This window comes from Tachypleus tridentatus, chromosome 8 (assembly GCF_004210375.1).
Source record: "Tachypleus tridentatus isolate NWPU-2018 chromosome 8, ASM421037v1, whole genome shotgun sequence".
Taxonomy (NCBI): Eukaryota; Metazoa; Arthropoda; class Merostomata; order Xiphosura; family Limulidae; genus Tachypleus; species Tachypleus tridentatus.
The window spans coordinates 31,306,542-31,333,907 of record NC_134832.1 but is presented as its reverse complement, the minus strand read 5'-3'; the positions used below and the strand labels follow the sequence as shown (position 1 = coordinate 31,333,907).

At 36.8% G+C, this 27,366-nt stretch overlaps 1 protein-coding gene across 6 annotated transcripts in view; it reads right to left on the bottom strand.

Moving 5' to 3' along the window:
* The window catches only part of LOC143222095 (tensin-3-like), a 314,899-nt gene that overhangs the window by 151,216 nt on the left and 136,317 nt on the right, over positions 1–27,366 (bottom strand). For all 6 annotated transcript variants that reach the window (XM_076448035.1, XM_076448032.1, XM_076448033.1 and 3 more), the window contains exon 3: positions 16,900–16,937. In XM_076448035.1, the coding sequence (XP_076304150.1) occupies positions 16,900–16,937 (38 nt within the window). The remainder of the gene's footprint in view (positions 1–16,899; positions 16,938–27,366) is intronic.

The following is a 27,366-nucleotide window of genomic DNA, read 5'->3' as shown; positions in this document are numbered from 1 at the left end:
TGTAGCTTTGTGCTTAGCTGCAAACAAATAAACTTCTTCGAATACCAAGAACTGGTTAATAATTCTCTCATATCCGATTTTCAGTATCGGTTTACTTGAGCTTAAATAATGTTAATACGAATGCTTTTGGGATTTTATTCATTCAAAATAATGATTAAAATAACAAAAAAAACCAACATAAAAGCATATTCAGTCAACCTACGTGGTACCTCTAGAAAGGGGTAAAATTTTAAGCCAACTAAGAACTGGTAAACTAACATTTTTGTTCTTATGTTTGCATCTCCTTTAAAATATCAGAATGATATCTGAATTGGACCAATATTTTATGTCAATAATCTAAGCCACTTAACCATTATAAAATTTGTCTCAGCTGAAAATTTGGCAATTTCACGAGTAATTTGGTGAATAAATCTATTAACCTTCTACATATATAAATATAATTCTATAAACAAAATATTTTTTATAACGATTCACTGATAGTAACCAATAATTAGTTCTAAGGGTTTTTAAATAACAAATCCAAAATAACATTGTGTACTGACTTACACTCTTCGTTCTAGAAGATCCGTTAGAGTCGCGGCGAGAAGTCACAACAAATTTAAACATAAGAACAGTCTTACCTAGTCACTGGTATAGAGTTGTAGCTTCCAGTTCTGAAGCTCACATCCGTAGAATTACTCAGTATTCCGCCTAAAAGTCCAAGTATTTACTAGATGACGTTTTCGGAATTACTCAGTATTTCATGAGAAAGTCTAAATACTAGATGGTTTTTTTTTCAGAATTACTCAGTATTTCATGTGAAAGTCCAAGTACTAAATGACGTTTTCAGAATTACTCAGTATTCCATCTGAAAGTCTAAATACTAGATGATGTTTTCAGAATTACTCAGTATTCCACTTGAAAGTTCAAGTACTAGATGATGTTTTCAGAATTACTCAGAATTCCACCTGAAAGTCCAAATACTAGATGACGTTTTCAGAATTACTCAGCATTCCATCTGAAAGTCCCAATACTAGATAATATTTTCAGAATTACTTAGTATTCCATCTGAAAGTCCAAGTACTAGATGACGTTTTCAGCAAGACCACAACATGGGAATCTTTCCTAATAAAGAGAAATTCACAGCAAAATAGTAATAATCATTTTTTTCTAACAACTTTCTATAAATGTGTTTGTCTCTCATACTTCAGATTATTTTTCCATATTGTAATCCATTGTTATGTTAGTATTCTTTGCTCTTCTCGTGTTTGGATATCATCTGTGAGCTGTAATCTTCTCAGTGTTACTTTATATTATTTTAGGCACGAGGACTCTCGAACTTATTAGTTATAGATTAATATCAACAACACTGTAACTTCAAATCCACAGGAGTTCTACTAGTAGTTATTCCACAAAAGTAACGTCATGTAATCCAGGGAGATGGTGTTCAAAATTTTAACCTTGTAAAGTTATTTAGCTCAAAAGGTAAATCAAACGCTAAAACCATCGTCTTAACAAAATCGACTCAAAATACTCGACCATTCTAGACAGGATTAACCCTACAACGGCTAACGGTTTACAAATGAAGTTTCAACAGAGAAGGTCATTGTCTTGCTATTTCTTCTCATAAGCTTTAACGTCTCAAGGTCCACTATACCCGAAAATAGAAGGAGGTCGCAGTATAAAGGCTTATGACTGAATTCGTCAGACAATTGTCGTATTTCCACATACATGTGTTGTATACTCGAGGCGTGATCTTGATTTGGACAGAACCGAAAGACGAGAGTGAAGAAAAACAAATAGCTGAGACTAGCTGACCGTCATGGGTGTTTTGGTGGTTTTCTTTATGTCACTACCCAATCTCACGTTATCTCCTGAGACAGCGTTATGTTTCTTTCTCTCTTATGTAGACGACGTTTCGTCTACTTTTTCAGTTTTCATGCTTAAATTTTTCGAATGCTATTAGTTGCCCAATCTCCTGAGACAATGTTTCTCTCTTTTTCTTTCTCTTAAGTAGACGAATTTTCGTCTAATTTTTCACTTTTTATGTTTAGATTTTTCGAATGTTTTCAGTTGTCCAGTCTTATGAAAAACAAATCAGTAGCTTCTCGTATCTGCCGAATGTGAAAAATGAAATTTTACGCGTACAGTGGGTTAACGAAGTTTGAAGACACCAAAACTGTTAGCGAAGATCCTGGTCTCTATCCAAACAAAACTAAAATTAAAATAGCTCAACCCTCACGTCTTTACACAAAAGAACTTGCCAGATTTACTTATCTCCAGACTGGATTTGAACAGCAGAAGATCTCGTTGCAACATGTCTACAATGTGTCTAAGTTAATGTAAATGTAATTCAGAAGGGAAAAATGAAAGAGAGAGAGAAAACTACTACCACTTAAACCAACCAAAGTTTGATCTTGTTTCACCTTGTGCTCTTTTAACTCCACTGTTTTAACAAAACCAAAACTATCGCAAAAGGTAGACAAGTTACATACAATGACGCTTGCAGTTCGCAGACATATCTGACTCATGGAATTAAACGTGTGAACAAAGAACATCCACGAAACCTTCATGTCCTTGTGAAAACAATAAGGTGACACACGACCGAAAAAATAGTCCTAGCACGGATTTACAGCTACAGGTTGAGTTGAAATAATCCGAATAGAAAAAAAACAACAGTGTTAAATCATTCACAAAAGTAAAATAGAGAAGAATAACTATTTTGTAAATAAGTAACTTAATGTTAATAATTTGTTCCAACATATTTACCGGACAGCACAGACACCCATAGAATTGGTCTCAGTTTTTAGTCGTGACATAATGGTTCATAGAATAACTCTGAGTTGTTGTTTTTTCAAGCACAAACGTTTAGTTCGTAGCTCCATCTCTCGACCGTTTGTGGATCTAGTCACAGTCGTGGCTACTGAGGATTCTCTTTGCCCTTCTCATCCCTTTCTTATACAATAGCTGTGAATTTGTTTTTCATATCTGCTTGTAAAAAACAGCAACAAATAAACTAAGGTTTTGTGTTTTTCGACATATGTATTGATAAGTTTACATTTACACAAGTGGATCAGGTCAGACAACGAGATGATACTGCAATAAATACGCCCCCCAGTGGCACAGGGGTATGTCTGCAGACTCACACTGCGAAAAACCTGATTTCGATACCCGTGGTGGGCAGGACACAGATATCCCATTGTGTAGCTTTGTGATTAATTCTAAACAAACAAACAAAAGCATTGTGTTTTTTATTTAATTTCGCGCAAAGCTCCTCGAGGGCTATCTGCACTAGCCGTTCCTAATTTACCAGTGTAAGACCAGAGGAAAGGCAGCTAGTCATCACCATCCACCACCAGCTCTTGGACTACTCTTTTACCAACGAATAGTGGGATTGACCGTCACATTATAACGCCCCCACGGCTGAAAGGGCGCGCATGTTTAGTGCGACCAGGATTCGAACCCGCAGATCACAAGTAGAACGCCTTAACAAACTTGGCCATGCCGGGCCACAAACAAAAGCAATAAATACGTTAAATACAAGTCTCTCGGTAGAACAACGGTGTGTTTACAGACTTTCGACGCTAAAATCCTAAGTTCGATTTCTCGTTGTGGACACAGTATGTAGTCAAGAACATATAACAATAATTAAATGCAAAGAAATGCGCTTGAAACTTTGCACTGTGATAAATACGTTAAAAACGAACTCTCAAGCGCGAGAATGAATGTGGGTCTTTAGAAGGTAAGTAACTGTAAAAAAACACGTCTACACCATATTGTAGGTGGCTGTGGTGGAATTAAGACGAGCTGCTTAGAATGAAGAGCACTTTTAAACAGAATATGTTTGTTTAGCTAGTTAAAAGTTAAACACAAATTTATACATTGGGCTATGTGTGCATTGACCACCACCGGTTTCTAGAGTTGTAAGCCTGCCGAGAGACCCCGAAAATAAGATTTGGAGGAATAAATTCAACAACCTAATAACTTGTAACAGAACTTGTCATTGAGTGTTTAAAGGTCACGTGTTTGCCTATATTTGCGTTGTTTACCTATGAGTATTATTTATGTTTATTTAAATCTAACCACTCAAAGCAGTTTTAATTTGTACTCTATTAAAACTACGTGTTAACTTTTTGTGGGGAATATTAAATAACTATAAATTTTAATGATCATTCTGAGGCAAAAGACATTTATTCTCCTAATCCTTTTAAGGCCAAATACCAAGGTGTATACTTTATCCAAGATTCTTTTTGGGTGCTTTTATATAAAACGAAATTACACTCTCGATTTTGCCTTGAGTAAAACAGGAACATCATGTGTGTTTTTTTTATAGAGTACTTTACACAATTGACTCGTTGTTACAAGTGTCTTAAACGCAGAAAACTAGATTTTTTTTTCTGGGAGGGGATAGAAAAAACAACATTGCCATTTCTTTCTACAGTAACAATACACTAGTCTACCCCCTCTTTTCCCCTCTTCCTGACTAAAGGTGATATTTACGACCTGCTGACACAGTGAATATAATTTCTTGTGTTTATTTTAAGAACGTCTCACCAATTTCGAGTTAAAAAACAACTATATAACTGTTTTTTTCCTTTATAGGGTGTGTTATTTCTCAACAAAAAACAAAATTCACAAGCAGGTTTTATCAAACCCTCTGAAGAGGACAACTGAAATAAAAATATTAATTTCGTATTTTTCAACGTAAACGTCACCTTATGCGACATAAAGGTTAAAGGGTTAGGACAGAGGCCCCAAGGTTTGGTTTGTTTAGAATTTCTCGGACAGCTACACGAGGGCTATCTGCGCTAGCCGTCTCTAATTTTTCAGACTAAAGGAAAGGCAGCTAGTCATCATCATCCATCGTCAAGTCTTGAGCTAATCTTTTACCACGAATAATGGGATTGACATCACATTATAACGCCCCCACGGCTGAAAGAGCGAGCACGTTTGGTGTGACGGGGATTCGAACGCAGGACCCTCAGATTACGAGTTGAGTGCCTTAACCACATGGCCATGCCAGGCATAATAAAAATATATATTTCGTATTTTTCAACATGAACGTCACCTTATGTGACATAAGGGTTGAAGGCTTAGAACAAAGGCTCCAAGGTTTGGTTTGGTTTGTTTTGAATTTCGCGCAAAGCTACACGAGAGCTATCTGTGCTAGCCGTCTCTAGTTTTGCAGTGTAAGACTAGAGGAAAGGCAGCTAGTCATCACCACTAACCGTCAACTCTTGAGTTACTCTTTCACTCACGAATAGTGGGATTGACTGTCACATTATAACAACCACACCATTGAAAGGGCGAGCATGTTTGGTGTGATGGGAATTCGAACTCACGACGCTCGGATCATGAGTCGAGTGTCTTGACCACCTGGCCATGCCGAGCCGGCCCCAAGGTTTAGCCATAATCATTCTTACTTTGGTAACTGTTGATCAGAGAGAGAAGGGAACCAAGTCAAAGCATCTTCCAGCTTTGCGTTTACTTTCAACCCAAAAGCAGTATTGACTGTTACAGCTAATATACTCCTTCCTACAATTGAAAGTGCATTGTGTGTTAAAGCGTCATATCGCGGATCTCTAGCATTAAGCCTTCCGAGCCGCAGATGAACATGGTAATCACTAGGCCACACCCAGACCTTCATTACAAACTACCCGTGTCCACTCTTTGCTCGACTGTTGTATTTAGCCATTATCAGCCATCATATGAAAATGAATACGTGCTTGAATTAATTAACATAAATAAGTGTCTGTAATCCAAGAACCATGTTGAAGATGTTCACATACTGTTTGACCAAATGGTTACGGCGCTTGACTCGTAATCTGAGGGTCGCGGATTCGAATCCTCATCACATCAAGGTGCTAGCCCTTTCAGCCGTGGAGGCGTTATAATGTGACCGTCAATCCCACTATTTGTTGGTAAAAGAGTAACCGAACTGATGACGGTGGGTAGTGATGACTAAAAAAGATTCCTGCAGTGTATATTCTAGTAGCGATGTCATAATTTGGATTTGTACATTTTCAATTTGACTTTTCTCATTTTGAAAATTTAACCATCAAGAAATCTAATACACAAAAATACACCAACCTAAAGGAACAGTATATACATATATATGGAATGTATTCTGTTTAATTTGTAGAGTGTATGTTGACTTTTTAAGTCTCCCCAGTAACGCAGCGGCATGTCTGTAGAGTTACAACCCTAGAAACTGGGTTTCTATACCCGTGGTGGGCAGAGAACGGATAACCTATTCTATAGCTTTGTACTCAGCTACAAACCAAACTTCTTACTAATGTATTAATTGCACAAAGCAAACGCCACACTATAATGTTTTAGGTCTAAACAAAGCGTTGAAATGTTGTGGAAAGAAAATGTTATGGTGTTGATTCTTTTTTGTACTGTGCATGAAATGTCTGTCATCGTGTACGACCTGGTACACTGGTACCTAATGAAAAGCCTCTTGGGTAATGGCTTTCGGCAGACCAGAAATAGGTATGAAATTCTATACATTACACACGTCCAATTTTAAATCTGTAATCCGGTATTTAAAGAGGAGGGGGCTGCAGTTTAATGTTATCTTCATCATAAAAAAATATTTATAAAAATGTGTTGCGATTACCAACGAGTAGAAATCTCGTTTATAATTTTACAGTAAACATATGAAGCTAATTATAGAAAAAAGTACGAAGTTATACTCCATGTACAACCGGGAACAATCTTTCCTTTCTAAGAAAAGAAAACGTCCACAAAAACTAAATTTGCTACTAAATCTCATAAAATATTGTAAAGAAACCAGTAAACAAATAATACAATGTCAAGTAACTATAACAAGGACCCTAAAGTAGAAACGAATTAAAAATATTAAAGTAGCCTAGCGTGTTTTTATATTTCCTGTTTCTAAATAATTATGTATGTCAGATAAGGTTCACAAAGACTTGAAATCAACACCTTAAGAAACCTAATACTTAACCTGATTTTGTAATTCACGTTTTTCTTCTCAACAGTTCTGTAGTATAAGATAAACAATATAAGGACTTAAAGTTAACGCGTTAAAAATTTAATACTTAACCTGACTTTTGTATTTCCCGTTTCTCTGCTCAACAGTTCTGTGATGTTAAGTAATCAACATAAGGTTTTGGTTTGTTTTGACTTTCGCGCAAAGCTACACGAGGGCTATCTGCGCTAGCCGTCCCTAATTTTGCACTGTAAGACTAGAGGGAATGCAGATAGTCATCACTATCTACCTTCAGCTCTTGGGCTGCTCTTTTACCCACGAATAATGGGATTGACCGTAACATTAGAACGCCCTTCAGGGCTGAAAGGGCGAGCATGTTTAGTGTGACGATAATTCGAACCCACGACCCTCGGATTACGAGTCGAGTGTTTTAACCACCTGGCTATACCTACATAAAGACTTAAACTTAACGTGTTACAAACAATAGGTTCAAGTTATTCGAGCTTGACTCTGGTTTGTCTTCCTTCCGTATAGTAAGTTATTATATGATTTCAGATAACAACCGAAAACAATATGCTAAAAACCATACTTAAATGTTTGTAATTATAAATCTGTATGTTTTTTTCCTTCCAAAATAATCAATAATTTATTACAAGAAAGCTTCGACATGAACTAAATGCACTTATTACAACAGTTAATTATTATATATTATTTCTACCAGTGAACAGCTGTGTGATTTTAGAAACCCAGCACTTAAGATGTCAAGCTATCAGTGATATGCACGTACTTTCAGGCAGATAAAATTAACTGAAGAGTACGGAATTATTTTGAACGTGAGTTAGGAAGTTAACAGCAGCTTTCCAAGACACTCACTGAATATATTAATAATAATTAAGTGAGATAGAGGAAACTTAAAGATCAAAATTTTGTTAATCTGTTTTTGCGAGTTATAAATACAAGGAAAGGTGTATGCAGAAATCTATAAATAAAATGCCCCCCCCCAATATTCCATTCTTGCTGTAAAAGGTGTTTTTTGATGTTAGCTGAGGGCATTTTTATATCTTTTAATCATGTTATAATATGTAGTTGCAGGTTTTTAAATATGTTATGCATATATGGGTGCAAATTAGGGTGGGTGCGATCTTACCATTCACGCTCCTGCCTACGCGCATGTATATATATATATATATATACGCGTAGCAAACAAGCAAATACAGTTGAATAAGTGCTAAGTATAATCCAGATTTAGAAATTGTGTCTAAAACCTCTGTTACTAAGCGTCATAGCGTAGTAGAGATCGCACTTTAAAAAACAACAACAACAACCTATTAACAGAAAGCTAGATTAAACATCTTGCAACCACTACTACCATTAAAAACACGTTATTGTAAGTTTCTTTTGTGACGTTTGACGACTCTGTAACTAAATATTTCGTGCCAGCGGACGGATATGCTTATCCAAAGCTACAGTCAAATCAGAAAATGACGAATCTGTCCACTAGGTGACCAAGACTTCTGAGGCTTTCGAGAGATAAAATAGGCCACAATTAGTTTGCCAAACCAGGGTGATAATTGTATACACTTGATGCATAATGTTCAAAATAGAAGCGAAGATTAGCGTGGATGTTAATGTGGGTCTGGTGTACGTCTCGTGCTTTATTTAAAAAAAATATGGATTGTTCTAGTCAATGTGAACTATTTCGAAGAAAATCGAAAGGCAAACATTCACGACAAAAAAAAAAAGGTTTGATATTTGAGTAGGTATACTAGTCATTAGGTGGAAACGTTAAAGACATGACTTTACCGTTTACTTTTGTCTATTCAAGGAGTACGCGCGTGCAAAAATAAGATATAATCTCGCAGTGTTGCTTTTGAACACGAGCCAAAAATTAAAATATCGTGTATAAACAAATAACAGGGACACATTTTTATCACAAGTTACGTATAATATCATTATATGTAAGTTAACTAACGTAACCAGCCTTTTTGACTGATTGTTTATTTATTTGGAGCAAAAATTCACGAGAGCTATCTGCACTGGCCGTCCCTAATTTTGGAGAGTAAGACTAAATGGAAGCAGCTAGCCATAACAACATACCGCCAACTCTTGAGCTACTCTTTTACCAATGAGTTGCGGGATTGACCGTCACATTATAACCCCCCCACGACTGAAAGGGCGAACATGTTTGGTGTGACAGGGATTGGAATCCGCGACCCTCAGATTGTGAGTCGAGTCTTTTTCATCGTTTGTTGAATTTCTTGCAAAACTACCTTAGAGCAAGCTGCGCTGGTCGTCCGTATTTTTGTTTTGGAATTTCGCACAAAGCTACTCGAGAACTATCTGTGCTAGCCGTCCCTAATTTAGCAGTGTAAGACTAGAGGGAAGGCAGCTAGTCATCACCACCCACCGCCAACTCTTGGGCTACTCTTTTACCAACGAAAAGTGGGATTGACCGTCACATTATAACGCCCCCACGGCTGGGAGGACGAGCATGTTTGGCGCGACTCGGGCGCGAACCCGCGACCCTCAGATTACGAAGCGCACGCCTTAACGCGCTAGGCCATGCCAGGCCCCTGTAATTTTGAAGTGATTGACTTGAGAGAAGGCAACTAGTCAATATTATTTGTCGCCAACTGTTGAGCTACTCTTTTACCCACGAATAGTGGAATTGACCGACACTTTATAACGTCCCCAGGGCTGAAAGGTCTAGAATGTGTCGACCCCGCGATCTCCTAAGAACCAGGAGTGGTGATTGGTGCTAATTTTAAACAAGTCAAATAATTAAAACTTTACAGATAGATGAAGAAAAATAAGATATAGGAAATACCAGTTAACAGAAAGTAATATTTCTTACTCTATTATTTGAAACCTCTGACTACACCTGATTAAGCTGATTGATAGCCATACTACGACAGTTTCCCCGTTGAAATTATGAAAACTTCAATTAAAAAGAAAAAAAATCTCATCGTCATGCTTCAAAATTTGAACTCTAAGTTCCCCAACACGAATTTATCAGGGTTAGTACTAAAAACCACCGAAACGTAAGTTAAAAATTACGTTTATTTTGATTCGGAACAGATATGTCTGTATATTAGGTAGTTAATATTCACGTTTTATAAAGGCATTTACTAAATTATGTAACTATTTAAATGAATTCGCACCACGATTTATTATTGTAGGGTTTATACGATTAGTCCTCGTGCGTCTGGAAAGTGTAGGCCAATCAAAATATGGAGTTCGAAACAATTAATTGTATATGGACGTTACAAAAAGTGATAATTTCTTAATCTATTAATTTTGTTGTGAGTTCAGTGATAAATATCTCGTAAGAGATTGTACTTTAATTTTAACTTTTATCTTATGTTCATGAGCCATACCATCAAATCACATAGCCCTAGGATTCAGTCGCAGCCATGCGCCATTTTAACTATTAACCATAGGGAGAGCAGCTACTCCCCCTTCACTATTGATACTAAATAACCACATTGACTGCCACTTGTACAATGCACTCATAGCTAAAATTTCGTAGCTTGTGCAGAGTTAATCTAAAACGAGTCTCGGATCCATAATCCACAGCCAACACTGCCACTAGGCCATGTCCATTACGTACACAGCTCACGATGTGAAATTTGTTTGTTTGTTTGTTTTGGAATTTCGCACAAAGCTACTCAAGGGCTATCTGTACTAGCCGTCCCTAATTTAGCAGTGTAAGACTAGAGGGAAGGCAGCTAGTCATCACCACCCACCGCCAACTCTTGGGCTACTCTTTTACCAACGAATAGTGGGATTGACCGTCACATTATACGCCCCCACGGCTGGGAGGGCGAGCATGTTGAGCGCGACGCGGGCGCGAACCCGCGACCCTCGGATTACGAGTCGCACGCCTTACGCGCTTGGCCATGCCAGGCCGACGATGTGAAATTCACGTTAAATTGCTCTTTTAAAAACAACAACAACAACAAACTGTTCGTCCGTCAGTAAAAATTAGTAGCCTTATGAACTTCACTGAGAATCGTGAAATACTCTACTAACTGGAAATTGGAGACTGGATTAGTATGCCTTTTGTGGAAATCACAATCTTTAGCGAACACCTTCTACGTCCACCAGTAGGCGATCTCAGGGGAGGATTCGCGAGGGAAAAACAAAAAAACTAAGGCAAAAAATGCAAAAAAGCAAATAAACAGAAACTATAGAGACTTCGCAATCTTAAAATAGTGACTCCGAGTAGGGCAAGGGAAAACTTCCTTCTACCGAATGTGAGAAACAGGGAGTGAATCCGTTTCAGTTAAAGTAAGCAACTTCAATGTGAAGAAACACCATCTTTTCGACGTTTCTTTCAATTTTCACGAAAACATTCACGAATTAACCCAGAATATGTTTATTCAATAGTAATTATTTGTAGTAAAAATTGGGGGAAGTGATCCTACGGAACCCTAAAATGATCTCATTTTAATCACCTATGTATAAGCCTACGTATGCACATAGAAAATCACTAATTTTTTTCCAAAACTTGTAGTGCATACTGGATTGACTCAGACAATTTGGTTATAAAATATGAATACAAAACAGAAACCTTTTGCTGGAGATGGTAAATGAAAAACGTTTTATTTCGAACAATGTTTCGCCATTGCGGTTTCATCAAGGGCGGTTGGTACCGGAACTATTTCTCCAGATGGTACTATAAAAAAAACAAACAAACTTTATTTCAGTCAAGTGTGATGAAGCCGCATTGGCGAAACATTAACTGCAAGAAAATTATTATTATTATCTGGAGAAAGGGTTCTTGTGTTAACAGCTGGTTCTTGTACCCCTAACAGAGCCGCAATGACGAAACGTTGGATAATATAAGAAATATTCTCTAGTATTATCTGGAAAGTAAAATTCCTTTTCTTGCCCCTGACTTTATTGCGAATGAATGTTCTTGCAATTTAAGAAGAAGATGACATCACATCAGTGCTAATACCTCACATGAAAAGAAACTCCAATAGAGAAGTAAACTGTTCAGGTATATGTTTATAACAGCGAACATGAAGTCTCCTTTGTTTCTTTAAGAGGATTTATTTATATTAATACAAGCAAATAAACTGTCAGTTAACTGAAACCAAGGAAGCAGTGATTTATTTAATAATAGAGGCTTGAAAATGCGCATTGAATACTCGTAGTTTTTATTTTATATTAATACGATGCTTTTCAAACACAGCGTGGCGCTGAATATAAAATTCGACAAAAAGGCCTTTAAAAATATAAGACAGAATATACAGTTCAGCCTTACGACTCATAACGATGGTGCATCAAGTTCATTATATTCGCTAGAATTGTTTTTTGGGTGTCACAGTTTTTGTCATTTTACTCAGCACAAGAAAACGTCGCCACGGAAATGAGCGCTTTTGATAATTGCAATGAACTCTTTGCCACTGGGGGGCTTTGGAATATGATTGTCTCTACAGTTACAAAACTACTGTTGTAACCCTAAATTTGATTTGAACTTATGAACAGCTTTTAATATAAACACCAACAGTGTAGTTTGTTTGGGTAGGCTATTCTGTTATGTGTGGTGGTTGCACAATTGGGAAGAATCATACTGTGCTTCTAAATGTTTTGTTTGTTTGTTTGTTTAGTTTTTGAATTTCGCACAAAGCTATACGAGGGATAGTTGCGCTAGCCGTCCCTAATTTAGTAGTGTAAGACTAGAGGGAAGGTAACTAGTCATCACCACTCACCACAAACTTGTGGGCCACTCTTTTACCAGTGAGAAGCGGGATTGACCGTTACTGTATAACGCCATACGGCTGAAAGGGCGAGCATGTTTGGTGTAACGAGGATTCGGATCCACAACCCTCGGATTACCAGTAAAGCGTCTTAACCACCTGGCTATGCCGGACTTTGCTCCTAAATGAATAAACAAACTTTCTCAGAAACTCACATACACTCTCTTTGGATTTGTCTGCATGTTGCCTCCCAATGGCACAGCGAAATGTCTGCAGACTCACACCGCTAGAAACCGCGTTTCGATACCTGTGGTGGGCAGAGCATATATAGCCCATTATATAGCTTTGCCCCTAATTCTAAATAAACCAAACTGTCTGTATGTTTCTTTCTGTCCACATATACAGTATACCATTTTTGCACTGTGGGGTGACGATTTATTTAGGGAAGCTAAGCCTCTTATGTGCACTGACCCTGGACTGTCTACAGTATGGAAGCTCACAATAATGTAGTGTACAACAGTGACGTATCAATAGAAACTGAACACAGAAATGGACGACATGCTCGTCCTTTCAGCCATGGGTGCGTTATAATGTGTCGGCCAATCCCACTATTCGTTGGTAAAAGAGTAGCTCAAGAGTTGGCGGTGGATGGTGATGACTAGCTGCCTTCCCTCTAGTCTTACACTGCTAAATTAGGGACGGCTAGCGCAGCTAGTCCTCGTGTAGCTTTGCGCGAAATAAAAAAAAATCAAACCAAACAAACAAACACACTGTACAAGACAGATAGTTAACTTTTACTATTTATTATTTCTAGTGGACTTTGTTTTGCTGGTATATATTGAGCAGATAGCCCGATGTGGCTTTTCTATAAGAAAAAACATACAAAACATTGCTGGTATATCCAAGTATTTGACATGATGTTAAATTTCCCATTAAAGTCCTTTGCTAAACTCAAACTTATTTATTCAGCTTGTTAATAAGCTTAAATTAAATGCATCAAATAACATTATATCGTAACACTATTGTTTTAGAAAATTGGGCAGAAAAAAGGAAGGGAGACAGCAAGTAAACTTTATTCAATTAACTTGTAGGTATTATAAGAGGTACCAGGAAACGAAAATATTTTAAAAGAGTACCTAATTTTATCTAAGTAAACGGGCGTGGTTGGTGGTAAGCGTCCCAAGCTGTGATTTGAAAGGTCCAAGATTTAAGTCTTGGATATGTTGCTGAATATATTCCACACTTTTATCTGTAGGAGTATTATAAAGGAAACAGTTAATCCTATTACTTTGATAAGATCAACCATGTAGGCGTTAGGTGCTGCTAGATAACTGATCTTTCTATCTTCAATAGTTCTAAACTGGAGTTTCTGACCTGACAGTTTCACCTATTTGTTGACTTAGATGTCTTTCAGATCGTAAGTACCAAATATAAAATTTAGCCACATGGCTTAGTGGTTAGCGTGCCGAGCTGTAGAATGGAAGGTCCAAGGTTCCAATGTGTGATATATTGTTAAACATGCTTCATACTTTTAGCTCTAGGCACTTTATAATACAAATAGTCGAACCAACTATTAACATAAGAATCCAGATCTAAAATATCAACAACCCATAATTATTAAAATCAGCGAAGCATTCATTTATTAATAACCAACAAGAGCTACATTGACTAGTCATCTTATGACCTGTAGACCACCTCTCATCCCTATAATAACCTCTGCTCGACCAGGCACAGACTGATCGTAATGGTGGTGCATAAAAATTTATTTGTAGCTAGTTTGTTGAGAGGCGAGATGGTTCACAGATGTTGGTAGACTGTGGTCTTCAAATGACTCACAGATGTTGGTAGATTATGGTCTTCATATGGTTAACAGATGTTGGTAGACTGTGGTTTTATTATAGTTAGCAGATACTGATAGACTATGGTCTTCATATGGATCACAGATGTTGGTAAACTGTGTTGGTAAACATGGTTTATAGATGTTACTAGACTGTAGTATCAGAGAATTATAGTGGTGTTAAGTCTGACTTTCTAGTTCATTCCAAAGAAGCTGATTCGAGCTGAGATTATATTGACAAGGAAAATGGCTGACTAGAGTTGTTGTTATGATCTTCGAAGCAGTTTCGAAGAGTACGAGCTCTGCGAATTTTTATATTACCATTTTGTAAGAACCTTTGTCTCACAAGGTGAAAATACATCATTGAGAGATGATACGATCTAAAACAATAATTAGATGCATTCTAGGTGTTATTCTATGTTCTAAAGGTATATAAAAAAACAAAATCCTGCTACAACAATATTCATCTTATCAATACATCATTTCCAGAAATTTGCACTAATAGAACATTCCCATCAGTGTTTGAACTGTCAAAAATACGGTCATCTGGAATATAGTCTGACACCTGATGCACTTTTCGAACTTCCCCAATCGTCTCTTGCTTCGATTAGTTTGACAAAGGTAAGACTGATGATAGATATATTTGAACAATAGTTCAAAGGAATGGCCTTTGATGGCAACATTCTTACAAGATGAGTATCTGTTATTACATCCAAAGTCAGTAGATCTTACCAGATGGGTATCTGCTATTACATCCAAAGTCAGTAGTTCTTACCAGATGGGTATCTACTATTACATACAAAGTCAATAATTCTTACCACATGGGTATCTACTATTACATCCAAAGTCAGTAGTTCTTACCTATGGGTATCTGCTGTTACATCCAAAGTCAGCAGTTTTTACCAGATGGGTATCTACTATTACATCCAAAGTCAGTAGTTCTTACCTATGGGCATCTGCTATTACATACAAAGTCAATAGTTCTTACCACATGGGTATCTAATATTACATCCAAAGTCAGTAGTTCTTACCAGATGGGTATCTGCTATTACATACAAAGTCAGTAGTTCTTACCAGATGGGTATCTGCTATTACATACAAAGTCAGTAGTTCTTACCTATGGGTATCTACTATTACATCCAAAGTCAGTAGTTCTTACCTACGGGTATCTGCTGTTACATCCAAAGTCAGTTGTTCTTACCTATGGGTATCTACTATTACATACAAAGTCAGTAATTCTTATCCTTATCTTTCAGATGCTATGTTGACTTCATCTCTATATCTATAGGATTCAAGCAGTCACCTGATATACTGAAAATATGTTGAAGAAATGTATGTGTTGATAAGGGAGACGTCCTAACAAAACGATCAAACTGTGTAAACTTCTACACTAGTACGTACTGATACGTTTGTATTAGTTTTACACTGGTATTCTCTGCTCGCGAATTATGTTAATTACAAAACTAAAAACGGCGAAATAAACAGGTACGTACAGTGAAGAACGATCAGATACTTACGAATACGTAGAATAAGACGCAGGTTTGTGTTTGTTTGTTGATATTAAGTATGCGTTAAAAATTATCGAACTTTTGTGTGTGTTTCAACTTGCAACATAACAAGCTGGTAATTGTTTGAAGTACATTTCACCAGTCTATTAAGCTAAAAAGTTATTAGGAATGCAAGTTTCATATTTTGTATCCAGAAAAGAGTTGAAAGCAATTTGCTTATTCTTAGACAAAATAAACAAATTCTCTCTGAACGTAGATTTTTTTGCTTAGGGCCCACCACCGTAAGATGCCCATGGAACATAAAAAAAGTTTCTAATTTTTTTTTCCTTTTTAATTTCGGGGCCGGCATGGCCAGGTGGTTAGGGTGCTTGCCTCGTAACTTGAGAGTCGTGGGTTCAAATCCCCATCACACCAAACATGCCCGTTCTTTCAGCCGTGGGAGCGTTATAATGTCACAGTCAATCCCACTATTCACTGCAAAATTAGGGACGGCTGCGCATATAGTCCTCGTGCAACTTTGCGTGAAATTAAAAGCAAACAAACCTTTTTAATTTTTTTCAGTAATAAATTTAGTCAATCAAATTATGTTATTTTCTTAAAAGCAATGGTAAGTAAAGGAGACAATAATATACTTCGCCCAGAGCCTAGCAGTGCTTTAATGCGGCATTGACATATATAGATACATACAATTTGTCACAAAGAGAACAAATTTTTGTTGAAGAACGTAGAAACAGTTTAGTAGATTTCAATGAGTTTTAGTCTAAACGTTACATTTCCTAAAACTCACGTATCAAACACATATAATTTGTTTAGATAACGAAGAAACCCATAACAGTCATGAATTTAAAAAAAAAAGTGAACTAAATATGCCCAGACTTATTTCTGTAATTTTAGAAATAAAATGCTTACCCTTCCTTCACATTCTTTGTGGCAGGCATATTTGCAAACTGAAAGAGAAAAAAAAAATATTTACAAACATGTTGAATTCGAAAGAAACTTATTTCATAGTGATTCAGTGAAAAATCGTTAACAGACAACATCACCTCCAAAAACAGCTCGAAAATAAATACAACAGAAAAATCTAACGTGATCGTGATCCAAAAACTAGTTCTCCTAGAGAAAATAGCCTGGAACCAGACACTTCCACTTAAAGCTGTTGGAAATTTGCCAAATTTTCCGTGCGATAGCCAGGCATTATTTAATCTATTTTGATATTGATTATAGACTTTTGCCTCCAGAGAATAAAATCAATTTTTTACTAGAGGAGTTCCCGTCTAATTTATATATATTTAGGTTATAGTTACAAAATTTAATATAGTTGAAACAATTTAATTTTCCGAAAAAAAAACAACAACTCAAAAGTTTATTTTTTTCTGTAAGTTTTTACTCATTCAATAATTCACAAAATAAGTAAACAAAATTCTTTATATATATTTCGTAACTTCCTTAGAACCACGGAACTGTTAGCACTTAGCGCCTTCTTGTTTCTATAGTTCGCTGCCAACATTGTAGTGTTTTTCTAGTTTCTGTGATTTATTCTCAGTTTTTTTAGTTTCTGTAGTTCAATGTCAAAACGCAGTTTTTCTAGACTTTGTGGTTTACTATCAGCATGTAGTTTTCTAGTTTATGTAGTTTACTATCAGCACGTAGTGTATTTATATAGTTTCTTTGGTTAGTGCTAGCACTGAAGGTATTTTTGTAGTTTCTGTGATTCACTATTAGCACGTAATTTTTCTAGTTCCTGTGGTTTACTGTCAGCACGTAAAGTGTTTTTTTTCTAGTTTCTGTGGTTAGTATTAGCACGTAATTATTTTTTCCAGTAGCTGTGGTTAGTGTTAGCACGTAAAGTGTTTTTTTTTTGCTAGTTTCTGTGGTTAGTGTTAGCCTTTAAGTGTTTTTTTCTTTCTAGATGCTGTGGTCATTTTATTTAAAGTATGCTGTTGCACCAAAATCTGTGCTGATGAAACGTTCCAGCAAAAATATAAGTTACATTTAAATATAAGTGTTTGAAAACAAGACACTTTTAAAAACCTCCCGCTTTATCACTGGAAAATGTTTTTATAAATACTATTTATAGTCAAAAACTGTTTAAAATTGTTAACCTTAAAAAGTACAGAGAATGAAAATAAATTTGTTTACATTAGCTATTTCAGACACGAAATGTTCACGTGTGAAATGTTAACTGAGATAAACATAAGCTTGACCTGGTACAATAACTTGTTATCTCTTCAAGTAAACTGTCTTTGAAGTTTGCAGCGGTAGAAAGTATAAATCATTTTGTAACAACTAATAATAACTGAATTAATATTTTACTTACAGACAAACGTTACTGTAACGTGGGGATTGAAACAATTATATATATATATTTATTATTATCAGCTTTGAGGCTCTCTGTATAACCTTTATTTGAACACAAAATCTAGTGTGCTTTTAACATCCTTTCAATTTAAATGTACAGTTTATGCAATACTTTCTAATTGTGTATAAATGCGCAATTACGAGGTTATTTAGACAGAGAGTGTATTTTAAGCCTATTAACTAGCAAGTATCATCTGAACGGTACATGTGTGTGTGTGTGTTTCTTTCTTGCAACAAAGCCACATTGGGCTACCTGCTGAGTCCACCGAGGGGAAACGAGCCCCTGATTTTAGCGTTATAAATCCGGAATGGTATGTGAGCAAGAATCTAATGTTATTATTTAAATTTATTCTTTACTCTGCTTATCAACCATTCAGAGGTTGTTTCTAAACATCCTGCTACATTACTACATTGTTTCTAAACATCCCACTACATTAAAATGGAATTTAATGAAAAACCTGGTTAATTTTGTTATAAGTTAATTTACTATTATTTATTCTAATATAAAAACTGATGAAAAAGTTTAAATTAAATATGAAATTTTTCAAATATTTCGTGCTGTTTGTTTATTTTTGGAATTTCGCGCAAGGCTACATAGGGCTATTGCGCTAGCAGTCCTTAAATTAGCAGTGTAAGACTTGAGAGAATACAGATTGTCATCACACACTTCCGCCAATTCTTGGGCTACTCTTTTACCTGTAAATATTAGGATTTACAGTCACATTATAATGACCCCACAGCTGATAGGGTGAGCATGTTTGGTGTGGCAAGTATTCGAACCCGCAATTCTCAGAGTAGAAGTCAAGCGCCTTAACTACTTGGCCATGCTGGGCCTAGCTCATGGTGCCTTTGTCAACTGCTTTTGTGAGATATAATAAGCATCGGTGTTAATTTAATATGTATAGTAAAGAAAAAAAAAACTTAGAGTAAAAGATATAGAATTATTTGCCGAATAAACGACAGAGAGTGTAAAAAAAATATCGTTAATTTATAAAGAGAAAAGTATATAAAACAATTACTACAGTTAGGGTACACGTACATCCTAGGTGGCGTGTTATACTCTAAACAGAGAAAACAAGTATTGAAACAGGCACAATAATGGATGATATCGATGGATCTTTTAATAATACAGAATCGGCAGTTTATTCTAGGCTACAACAATAGCATTATATCTAATCCAAATTCATTTTATCTTTCACTGACGTAACTAATTAATTTCTCAGCATCAAGGAACAGATGTGACTTTCACCTTCGCACGTGACGTCAGAAGTAAAGCAACAGTGCGCCTTCACCTGCGCATTCCAGACAATGATAAAAAACACACCGTTGCAGGTGCTTAAAATGATGACGTCATAAGAGTGCATCTGGGTATTTCAGTCTGTATATTATGCATGCAAGTTAAGTCGATTACATAAAGTAGATATATATAATGTTTTTTTTTCGTGAAGAAAAGCGTGCCTCTATTTGTCCAGCAGTACCTAACTTTCATACTGTGCAAGATAGCTCGGAAATGTGAATAATTAGTCCAGGTCACGCGACACTGACTCTAAGAAACTATTCACAATTGTACTTATTCCCTATTTAATACCATAGACTAAACCTATTATGGTACGTATTATGGTCGTTATAATATTACAGGCAATTTCACTATTTGTTGGTAAAACTGTAGTCCAATGGTTGGCGGTGGGTGAGTGTTACTAAATTTGGCACGGATATTATAGACAGCTCTCAAGTAGTTTTGAGTGAAACTCAAAACAAACCAAACTTGCCAATTTTTACACTAAAATACCATTAGCGTATACAAAAATTAATCTATCAGTTTATACAGAGTCTTCCTTATATGTGAAGTCACACGGATCTATTCACACGGACTTAGTCATTCTTGGTAAAGTGGTCCAGTGTTCATTCCTTTGGATCTGTAGTGGGGAGGTGGTGAGCTTAGAACTGCCATTATATTTTTAAACAAAGCATTTTGCCCCAATTATTTCAGTCCACCAAACGGTATAACTGGTACAAGTCAGGGGTTAATTTACAATGAAATGGCATTACGTCCATTATCACCCACTTGTGTCATTGAGCCCCGACTTCAGGACCAGGTCCTACGCCCCGTTTAGTTAAAGAAAGTTAACTTTAACCCTTTTCTATGTTAGGGTTTTACGGATACCCTTACTTCACTACTTACCCAAGTAGATAGTGTTTGTTTGTTTGTTTAAAATTAAGCACAAGCTATACAATGAGCTATCTGTGATCTGCCAACCACGGGTATCGAAACCAGGTTTTTAGCGGTGGGAGTCCGCAGACATACCACTGTGCTATTGGGGAGCAAATATGTGTTAGTGAAGCAGTATTATTGAAAGAAAATGGAGTAGAGAGTTGTGGCAGCTAAAAATCATAGGTTTGCATTTTCTCTCGAGTGAAAGTAAGTTAACACGTCATTCACGTGCACTTTGATGGTCACATGTGATGCTCACATGAAGCTCTCTTCCTATTTCATAGTTGAGCTCAAACAACCGGTTCCTATTGCCACGTTCACTAGCATCAACTGATTATCAAATAAAGGTAGATTTGTATCACATTAGATATCCAGACGTGTGACACATAGAACAAGAATAGGGTTAACTTTAACCCATTCCTGTCAAGGAAGCTACAGCTGATGATTGTATAAGCTATCTGTAAGTAATACGAGTTACTACCAATATATTTGATATCAGAGTTCTTAGAACCAGTTAAAACACTCTGATTAAACTGATTAAAAGCTGGATTAATTTCAGTGTACCATACATCATCTCATTTCACAGTCTCTTTGGGGCCAACTTATACAGTCAGATGTGCAAACGTCATTTACATCCTTTGGGATTGTTTGTTTGTTTTGAATTTTGCGCAAAGCTACAACAAGGATGTCTGCGTTAGCTGTCCCTAATTTAGCAATGAAAGACTAGAGGAAAGTCAGCTAGTCATCACCACCCACCGCCAACTCTTGGGCTACTCTTTTACCAACAAATAGTGGGATTGAATGTTACTTTATAGCGCTCACATGGTGCAAAGGGCGAACATGTTTGGTGTGACGCCCTAACCACCTGGCCATTCGGAGCCTACATCCTTTGGTGATAATGAAGATAAAAAGTGAACAGCGAAGATATTACGTATTTCTGTGGGGCCTGGCATGGCCAAGCGCGTAAGGCATGCGACTCGTAATCCGAGGGTCGCGGGTTCGCGCCCGCGTCGCGCTAAACATGCTCGCCCTCCCAGCCGTGGGGGCGTATAATGTTACGGTCAATCCCACTATTCGTTGGTAAAAGAGTAGCCCAAGAGTTGGCGGTGGGTGGTGATGACTAGCTGCCTTCCCTCTAGTCTTACACTGCTAAATTAGGGACGGCTAGCACAGATAGCCCTCGAGTAGCTTTGTGCGAATTTCCAAAAAACAAAAAAAACAAACAAACGTATTTCTGTAACATTTTTAAGTTCGTGTGACCAGCCTGGTGTGGATAAAGTCAACAAACAGTTATAGAAGACGTAAAATATAACAATATGTAACGATGTGAAACAATAACCACAACATGGCTTTTAAATTTGTAGAATCAACTTAAACTTTATAACAATAAACTAAAATACATTAGTAATTTTAATAAATGTGTGTGTTTTTCTTGTGGCAAAATCACATTGGGCTATCTACTGAGTTCACCGAGGGGAATCGAGCCCCTGATTGTAGCGTTGTAAATCCGTAGACTTTCTGCTGCACCAGCAGGGGACATTTTAATAAATGAAAGACATTAACAACTTGTAAGCTATCCGGCGTCTCAGCGGTAAGTATGAGGGCTTATAACGCTAAAAACTGGGTTTCGATACCCATGGTAGGCACAGTAGGGATATCCCATCATGTAGTTTTATGCTTAGAAACAGCAGCAATAACATCAACAAGAAGCTAGTATAAAACTTAAATAGTATAAAACTTAAAGAAATTGATAACAGCCTCAATGTCTTCTCACTTCTGTCCCCCCAGTGACACAGTAGTATATACGCCAAATTACAACGCTAGAAACCTGGTTTCCATACCTGTGATGGGTAGACCACAGATAGCCCATTATGTAGCTTTGTGCTTAATTACAAACAAACAAATTCTCACTCCTAGTATTTATTTTGTCTCAACGGGTATTAATTATTTACGTTTACAGTTAAAAAAAACGTTAAATAAAGTTTCTGGCACAGGAAGACGAGTCTATAAGTAAAATATATTGTAATAATAATATTTTTCTAGCAGCACCTAGTGGCACAGCGGTATGTACGTGGATTCACACCTCTAAAAACTGGTTTCGATACCCGTGGTGGGCAGAGCACAGGTAGCCCAGTGTGTAGCCTTGTGCTTAATTCTAAACAAACAAAACAAATATTTTTAGCTTAAGGTATTGTAGGTGTAGGAGGTGGAGGCCAGGGAACAAAATTAAGTTTTCTGAAGGAAATGAACGTCATCTTTGTTGTTGTTGTATCCAAAACTTATGGTCGCTAGATGGCGCTTTCAGTTGCTGTTGTGATTGCAGAAGTTTTATCACGCTTAAAACGCATGAATTACATATTAAATGCATTTAAATTATTTTATTTGCATATTTATGTTATCATATACGCAATAAAAGAAGGCAGAGTAAGTTAGTGACAGGGACACCCAGTTTCAAAACCTGTTTCTTTTTTATTATTAATGTTCTAGGTGGGTGTTTTCCCACAAAGATTCTGAGAAGTAAAAGTGAATTTTGTATGCATTTGTGAGAATGGACTCCTAATAAAATACGTTATAACTAAGTTTCGTTTTGGTTTGCAAGATATTTATATTTGTTTATGACTTTTCTAGTACGTTTGTAGAGAAAGGCACGCGCTGGTTTTTGAATGAATGGTTCTGAAGAATGGAATCAACCATCTATTAATTATTTATTTTTGTCACTAATATTAATCTTAATATTTTTACAAGATTGTGAGCAGCCAGTGACTGCAGCTTGTAGGTTTATCAGGTTTCACCATATTGTGATCAGCCAGTGACTACAACTTGTAAGTTTACCAGGTTTCAGAATATTGTGGTCAGCCAGCGATTGCATCTTGTAGGCTTATCAGGTTTCATCATACTTTGAGCAACCAGTGACTACAGCTTGTAAGTTTATCAGGTTTCACCATATTGTGATCAGCCAGCGACTGCAGCTAGAAGGTTTATCAGGTTTCACTCTACTGTGATGAACCAGTGATTGTATCTTGTAGGTTGACCAGGTTTCACTATAAGGTCATCAGCCAGCGACTGTATCTGTAGGTTTATTAGGTTTCATCACACTATGATCAGTCAGTAACTGCAGCCATAGGTTTATCAGATTTCACCAATCCAGGAGAACCGAAGGTAACTCTCTAACAGAAGAAGCTTCGTGTTTCCTTTAACCAGTTATATTTATTTGTCACGCTGTTTATTCTTTTATGTTCCACTTGATATTATCACACTACTAGAGCTATTCAGGTTGTTCAGTATTTCATTTAGATTTAATACTAATCGTTGAACATTATCTATTAAGGAAGGTAAAAGTGTAGAAAATAGAAATCTTTAAAACTTACCTTTTGCCCTTACAGGTGGACGGCGACAAGTTGAAACTACAGCTAAGCCAGCTCTACCAGATATGTCGTGAGAACACGACAAAACGTGGATTTGAATGTGTACAAGTTCTAAGTCGTCGCTTTCTACTGGGGCGTTACACGAATAAATTAAGCGCACAACTTTTTCATAACTTATTTTAAAGGAATGAAACAAATGGATGCAATGGTACATATTGTATTAAAGAAAAACAATACGTGAAACATTTTTTGTATATATTTGGAACCGTAGTGTCTGTTCATCGTTTCTCTGTCTCCCGTTTGAAAAGCTGTACAAGCAGGCCAAACTTAACTCCCCGGCATGGTCAGGTGGTTAAGACATTCGAGTCGTAATCTTAGGGTCGCGGGTTCGAATTCTCGTCACACCAAACATGCTCATCCTTTCAGCCGTGGGAGCGTTATATTATGACGATCAATCCCACTATTCGTTGGTAAAAGAATAGCTCAAGAGTTAACGGTGGGTGGTGATGATTACCTGCCTGCTCTCTAGTCTTATACTGCAAGATTAGGGACGGCTCGCTCAGAAATTCAGAAACAAACAAACAAAGCTTGACATTCACTTTTGAAATGCCGAGAGAATTAGTATCAATAATGTTGTATTTAACAAGCAGATTATTCTACATTAAATTGTTATGAATGAACCACACATCATTTATATTTCAAAATATGACGTAAATTAAATAATAAAATACAGATTTACCATATGTTATTGCTGGGCGGCTTTTAACGTGATTGGAATATTTAACACTTTTTGTGGTGAGAAAGATAAATAGCTCAGAGTTTTGGCTTTGGGTGAAACCAAGAGTGCAACACAATTAACCTTATTAAAATTCATGAAATAATTTAAATTCATAGATTAACTCAAACTATTGCCGTCACTGATGACGGATACTTTTATTTTGTAAACATAAAATTGTTATGGAGAAAAATTATGGTGGTTTTCGAATAGTGTCAAATAGTAAATATAATTGGATTTTCGTGTTGCTTAGTTGCAATACATATAAATAAGAGCAAAGAAACAACAGGTAACTCATTCTTCTTGTTGTTGTTTTTTAATTTCGCGCAAAATACACGCGGACTATCTGCTCTAGGCGTCCCTAATTTAACAGTGTAAGACTAGAGGAAGGCAGCTAGTCAGCACTACCCACCGCTAACTCTTGGGCTACTCTTTTACCAACGAATTGTGGGATTGACCGTCACGTTATAACGCCCCTACGGCTGAAAGGGCGAGCATGTTTGGTGTGACAGGGAGATTCGAACCCGCGACCCTCGAGTGCCTTAACTGCCTAGCCATGCCGGGCCAGTTATAATAGTAAGAAATAAATAAAGTAAAATTGCGCAAAGCTCAAAGCAAACAGTCACATGTCTACGGTTTGAGAGTAAGACAGCCTTAGTTGAGTTATAACAGTTATCAAGGCCACCCAGACATGGTAGGTGTTTGAGAGTAGGTCTTTGAGGTCGCTGAACCTAAACTTTTGTGCCGAATATTGTATTTCTGGTCATTCTCGGGGACGCAATCTTTACCTTTGTACGTGTTCTTCTTCTTCTTCTTCATGTGTCAAATCTGCGGCAGACATCGACGACCATGGCATGCCAGACTTCTCTGTTGTCAATCCTCCTTATCAACTCGATGTTGCTCATTGAGTTCTTGGTGACATAGTTATTGAGGCTGTCGATATATTTAGTTCTTTGACACCCTCTGCTTTTCCTCCCTTCTATTTTTCCACATAGCATCTGTTTCTCTATCCCATTCTTCCTACAGATGTGTCCTAGAAATTCCATTTGTCTCTTTCTTATAGTTTTCATGAGGGACCTTTTGTATCCTGCCAGTTCCATGATTTCCACATTTGCTTTTCTTTCAGTCCATGATATTTTTAGCATCCTTCTAAGGAACCACATTTCAGCAGCTTCTAATCTCTTCTCTGTATCTTTGTTCAGTGTCCACTTCTCACAGCCATATAAGAGAACAGACCATACATATGATTTCAAGGTGTTAATTTTAGTGACATTTGTTATGTTCCTGTTTGTGAATATGGACTTCATTTTATTGAAAGTATCCTTGGACATTGCAATTCTTTTCTTTATTTCTGTGTCACTCTTTGCATTTGATGTTATAGATATTTGAAGATATTTGAAGCTTTCGACTTGTTTTATTCTCACGTCCTTGCCGGTTATGCTACATGTGGGTGTAATTGATTGTTTTGAGATAACCATGCACTCTGTTTTCTTTGCATTAAACTGCAAGCCTTTTTCTTCACTCTCGTCTACTGTTGTTGTGAGGAGAGTCTGTAGACTTCGTTCGGAGTCCGCAATGAGGACTGTGCCATCAGCGCAGCGCAAGTTGTTGATATTGCATCCGCCTACTTTGACTCCCTGATGTTCATTGATGTTTCGTATGATTATTTCGCTGTATAAGTTAAAAAGATCTGGTGAAAATACACATCCCTGCCTCACCCCTCTTTCAATTGATCTATATTCACTCAATTCATTTTCAATTTTGATAGCTGCCATTTGCTGCCAGTAAAGGTTTCTAAGGATTCTTAGATCTTTAGCATCGATGTTCAGGTCTGACAACATGTCGAATAGGTTACCATGTCTCACTTTGTCAAAGGATTTAGAATAATCGATAAAATATAGATATAATGTACGTGTTAACCCCTCCCAAAGTTTCAGAACTAACAGGATCAAGCTTCGCAGGCGTACTCGGGTTAGTTTTCCCGTACTACCCTTATGTAATGGCGTAACCACCTACTAAGCTGAGCTAAACGACGCTAAATGAAGTTCGAGGTTGCATAGCCAGAATCTGACATTGGAATATGTGTTTTTGACCCATTTCCCTTTACCAGAGGGGCACTGTATTTGAAACTGTGTCAAACATTGTAAGAAAGAAATTTAAAAAAAACTAAAAGCCGATTGGTATAAATACTGTTCAAAATTTAATACACACACAAACCCAAAAACTTCTAGTCTGTCTTAACAAAATCCACAAACATGTACATCTCAAACTAAAATACAATAATACATCAGCAACACAAACACACAACAAACAGAAATATTCAGAAAACACCTTGAAAACATGCACATCCCAGAATAAAATACAATAACACATTATATACAATCACACAACAAACAGGAATATTCAGAAAAAAAACCAAAAACAAAACAGGTATATTGGCAAACTACTAGAAAAAAAACTTCAGTTCTAGACTTCTGGCTTATCTCGAACTAACATAAAAATTACCTGAAATACAAAACCGATTTAGGAAAGGAAAAAGACAAACCACAGACCATCTGGTGAAATTCACAGAAACCAGAGTAGACAGTTTTAACCGAAATGAATACGCTGTCGCCTGCTTTATCGACGTTGGGAAAGTATTCGACACCTTATGGCGAGACGTATTA